The sequence below is a fragment of the Manihot esculenta genome, chromosome 13 (genome assembly GCF_001659605.2).
Source record: "Manihot esculenta cultivar AM560-2 chromosome 13, M.esculenta_v8, whole genome shotgun sequence".
NCBI lineage: Eukaryota > Viridiplantae > Streptophyta > Magnoliopsida > Malpighiales > Euphorbiaceae > Manihot > Manihot esculenta.
Genome location: NC_035173.2, coordinates 31,920,578 through 31,925,582, shown reverse-complemented (window position 1 = coordinate 31,925,582; position 5,005 = coordinate 31,920,578). Strand labels below are relative to the sequence as shown.

The following is a 5,005-nucleotide window of genomic DNA, read 5'->3' as shown; positions in this document are numbered from 1 at the left end:
AATAATTTAATTTTAATAATTTATAATAATTTAGTAGTTAAAGTTTTAATATTTATAATAGTTTAATTTATTTAATTTGAGTTGAGTTTTTTAATTAATAACTAATTAATGATAAATTTAATAGAATGACTATTTTGTTAATAAAATAAAAAGTTAGAGATTAAATTATTTAGTATTTAAAAAATAGAGATTAAATTATGAATTTTATTAAATTTTAGAGTGTATACTGTAAATTACTTAAATTTTTTTATTTTTAGAAAGAACAGGGGTAGAAATTTTAAAAAACTTAACCTGTAATGCAGTGTGCACTAAGTTACAAATTCATGAAACCAATTACAACCGGCGTAAATAAATCAAATCCTACTCGGGATTTGACTTAATAAAAGTTTAACTGAACTCGAATTGATTTTTAAATTAGTTAAATTCAAGTTTAATTTTTATAAACGAATCAAACTTGATATCCATAATATTCGACTCGTTAAAACTCGTGAATTTGACTCGTTTTTCGAATTTATGTACAAATTTATCAACAAATTCGTGAACAGTTTTGTTAAATAGACTGAAATTAATATCATAAAAGAAATATCATCAAACCCTATATATACGTTTATAAACCACAACTAAAATTATTTAGTATTAAACTTATTAATTTTAAATTAAAATTCATTATACAGTTAAAATTATTCTTGAATTATTTGAAACTAAGCGCAATAAAAATTCAACTCATTTAAACTCGTTTACTAAATGAGTCAAACTTGAACTTATTAATATTCAACTCTAGTTCGAAATGAATAAAAGTCGAATTCGACTCAAACTCAAAAATATTTTTAACGAGCCAAATTTAAACCATTTAAAATTTAATTCGATTTGATTCATTTACACCCTCAATCCATACCTCTTTCTGTTTCGTTAAGAAGATTTTCTTATTTGCAGTACTGCCCACCTGCTAATGCACAATAATATCTATCTCTGAAATAAACTGGTCTTCCATCAGCAGCTTCTGCCAAAGCATCATGACCAAAAACTTCCATTGGCAACCTGAGCAATTCCTCTTTTCTAAAACACGTAAAAAAATGAAGTGTAAACTATGTCCGTAAATGGGAATTGGGATCTTTATTTGAAGCTGGAACATTTGATCAGTTGGTGATCTTCCTTTTATGGCAAAATTGTTTTGAAAGAAATTCTCCACGACAAAGATAAATAGTAAATACACATGCGAGGAGTTAGGCAATATCTGTTTTCAGCTAGTGTTTGTTTTAGCAATTTGATGACTGGTTTAATCCAGAGGCATGAGATTTCTTTTGAATCTGATCACCGGGAGATTTTCAAACATATCTTGCTAACTCAGCACTATGTGGTGGGCGACAATATGCACATTTATCAATTGTAACATCCTCTCTCTTCATAGGGAATCACTGCTGATAGAAGTCTATCCCCAACATAACTCTATCTCTTCAATAAGCATGTTCAAATGAATTAACAAATTCAATCACCCAATAATACATTATGAATTTTGTGGACAATTGAAATGTTAAATAGAAAATATTTAAAATAGATTTTATATATATATATACACACACAGACGATTATAAAATATTAAATATTACTAGTTATTAACTTAAAATTAACAAATTATATGTTCATATTCTGAGTAAATAAATTAAAATTTGAAAATTATTTACTTATATTACATATTTATTAATTATTATTTTCTCATTTTGCTTTTTGTAGCACCTTTTTCACGTAAAACCTTTTCCAAAAAAGAATTTTCTTTTTCACTTTATGAAGTTTTCTATGTTAAGTTCAGTAAGATTCATAAATAAAAAAAATATTTTATAGTAAAAGGGAATAAATTATTTCTTATCTCTAATGAGTTCCCACCATTGATTATGAATAATGAGTTCTGAGAAGGTGTTTTATGAATAATGAGTTCCCACCATTGATTATGTGGACCTATTAACCTAATTGACATAATAAATTATATTCTGGACAGATTGAATAATCTGGTACTAATTCTTTGGATTTTAGAAATGCAAGGACGAGAAAGTTTTCTTCATAAAAATATTAAAATATAAATAAATTTATCAATTATGGCTTGATATATTATTAGTTTATTATTTATTTTCAAATGTTGACGGCCACCATATATCATTGACCACCAGTAATGAAAATAAACAATAAAAAAAAAAACAGGTTATATTTCTCAAAAAATAATTAAATTGAAAAATAGCAGATCTTATAAATGTACTGGGAATTAAAAAAATACAACTAATTATTTTACAGTTCTGAAAACGACGGTAATACCAATCCGTCAATATTCAGAATTGGTAGAGCTTGTAGACATTTTAAATGGAAGGTAATTGCGCTGATGTGTTACCTAACAGAAAGGAATTAGGTGCTACACTGTGTGGCTGTAGTTGGGAAGGAGAAGGAACAAAAGAATAAAATGTTCATCTCAAGTAATATTTATAATGATGCTTCGCCTTCACATTCACCAGTACAATTACAAACCCAGTTTAATGAAAATTACTCTCTGGTAGCTTTACAAAGCGAAGAAAAAAAGAGCAACCAAATACAAACCTGAAAATGTATGCTCTTTTGACTACTTATTTACAAGAACCATTCATTGGCATAGAATGATAAGCTGTGACTGTGCTTCAATCCAAAAAAACAAAGTCTCAAGCACATAGTCCTGGATTCATAACATAGCATGTTATGCATCGTCTTGAGCCCAAGGGACAAGGGCTTGCATGTTATGCATTAACTAAGGAAATAATGAACAATAGAGTTTTGATGTAGATCTTCCAAACACAGTTGTCCACAGTTTTAAGATGGTTTTGGGAATAATGCCCAAAAAGCATAATCACAACTTGGGTTGGAAGAGGAAGAAAAGATGGTTTATGCATTAAAAATAAAATAAAAATAACAATGTTATTAGAATAGTCTGCGTGCTGTGCTAGAGCATAGCAAAACTAAGAATATGGACCAACATTGAAACTTTCACCCCAGCCAATAATAAGATGCCAGATACTTTTTTTTTCACCCTGTTTTTGTACATTATAGGTGAAAAGTAAAACTTCGTAAATTCAGATATCACCTCTCAAATAGAAGGTCTAGTTGATTTTCTTGAGATGGCCTTAAATCAGAAGCAAGGTTCCTTGATGCATCATTATCTGCAAACCCATGTGTATCCTCTTCCTGTTACAAAATGATGTAAACTTGGATTTTTACATTTCTTATTTTTGAGATGAGTATTTTTACATTGTTACTATGAATGATGAGACTAGAAAAAAAAGGATATCCTGTAAGAGCAATTAATTACCCCAAAATCATCTTTCATCCAACCAGGAAAGTGGCTTGAAAGAAGGTTGATGTACTGCTCCATAGCCAACTCTCGTCTCATGTTCCCAAGTTGTTGCCATGCATTCCTAGAACAAGAATCATTCATTAATTAACTGAAGAAAGAAACTAAATTAAATAAACTTAACCAAGCTATATCCAAGAAGGAAAGGGTAATTTGATTCAAATCCTAATAATCTCACCTTCAATCAATTTGTGCATAAAATTCAATCGTACTCTTTATTTACCATTCAATTAAAATTCCCAATATTGTTAATTTTGATAGTTTACATCAACTTAAAAGTCAAGATCAAAGTTGAGAAACATTAAAATAACCAGAATCTTGGAGAATAAACATTGAGACCTCTGCAATGAAAAGAAAAGACTTGAAACATGGAGCAGTTTATTGAGTACCACTTTGAGCGAGCAGAGAACTTCAATGGCATGGGTGGGGGCACATGGCAAGGTCCTTCAATGGCAACCTGGTGAAGCCCATAAAACTTCAGAATCAACTCAGTGCTAAAACTCGATATGTTATCAATAGAACCAACATACGCCACAGCAGCGCCAAAAAGCCTCTCCAACTCGCTTCTTTCTACTCCTTCCCAATCATCATCATCGTCATCATCCTCAATCAGCTCCTTTTTTCTACCATCAATCCCACAATTAACTTCACTTTTGTTCATCCCCAATTCGTTGTTTATCAAATTCATCTCGATTTCTTTCTGATGACTTTCATCAACCAGGTGATCTTCGCATTCACACGCAGCACCGTCTTCACTATCTTCCGCTGTTAAATCAACAATCTCAATTTCTTCCCTAGGGAGTTGATTATTAGAAGTTTTTCCATCTTCAATTAAGTTAGACGATCCGAGACATTCCCTGGAAGATTCTTGTTGGGCAAGTTTATTCTCTACCGATTCGCTTACTTCATCAACTCCGAGAATTTCCGAAACAAACCCAAATTTTCTTTCCTTCTCCCATGCGTAATCATTAGACTCTGCTCGGAAACTGAGGTCATCGTTATCGACAATCCTCCTTTTAAATTCATGTCCATGAGAATCAGCTGTTGCTACTGAGAGGAGCTTAGCGAGGAAGAAAGAGCAGAGCAAAGAAATAACAGCTATAAAGAAGAAATCGAGCAAAAACTCCATGGCGAAGAGCAGAGTTTGAATATCAGAAGACGACGATGACGAAGAGAAAAGAGGAATTTGCAGAGCAAAGCAAAGGATATTCTAGGAGGAGGAGGATTTTTCCTGTTGCAGAGTAATGTGTCGGTCATAGAATACAGGGCAAGGTATGTGAAAATTGACAAGGACTATCGCCTGGGAACCACGAAGGATTCCTCCTGTTACCTGCGAAAATTTACTATTCCACGCCTGTTTAACCGTTGGATATTACTTATAATTTGTTATAATTAACGGCTAATAATTAATCTGATTATTGGTTACGTGTTTGGCAAGTATAAAATAATTAATAAAAATATACAAGTATTAATTTATCATGAAGCATATATAATAATTAAAAATGTAATTTTAAATATAATTATTCTCAATAAATTATTAATGTAAAAAAATTATTTTAAAAAGTATAATTAATAAATTTTAAAAGAGTAATATAATCTAAACGAAAAATAAAATCAAATAATTATTAGATGATAAAAAAG

At 30.5% G+C, this 5,005-nt stretch overlaps 1 protein-coding gene across 1 annotated transcript; it reads right to left on the bottom strand.

Annotated features, from left to right (window-relative positions):
* Nucleotides 1-2,875: 2,875 nt before the first annotated feature.
* On the bottom strand, nucleotides 2,876-4,676 carry LOC110629074 (acyl-CoA-binding domain-containing protein 3). Its single transcript, XM_021775936.2, has 3 exons — nucleotides 3,754-4,676; nucleotides 3,323-3,428; nucleotides 2,876-3,198 (listed from the first exon to the last, which is right to left on the bottom strand). Exons 1-3 carry the CDS (start codon nucleotides 4,491-4,493, stop codon nucleotides 3,094-3,096), a joined length of 951 nt encoding a protein of 316 aa, XP_021631628.1. The 5' UTR covers nucleotides 4,494-4,676; the 3' UTR covers nucleotides 2,876-3,093.
* Between the last annotated feature and the right edge of the window lie 329 nt (nucleotides 4,677-5,005).

What these genes read in the sequence shown, in the direction of transcription:
- LOC110629074 (XM_021775936.2), bottom strand. Translation starts at nt 4,493, where the DNA reads ATGGAGTTTTTGCTCGATTTCTTCTTTATAGCTGTTATTTCTTTGCTC. An exon ending in TTCTCTGCTCGCTCAAAGTG is followed by an intron (nt 3,429 to 3,753) that starts GTACTCAATAAA and finishes TTCTTGTTCTAG; the next exon opens with GAATGCATGGCAACAACTTG. An exon ending in GGATGAAAGATGATTTTGGG is followed by an intron (nt 3,199 to 3,322) that starts GTAATTAATTGC and finishes ATTTTGTAACAG; the next exon opens with GAAGAGGATACACATGGGTT.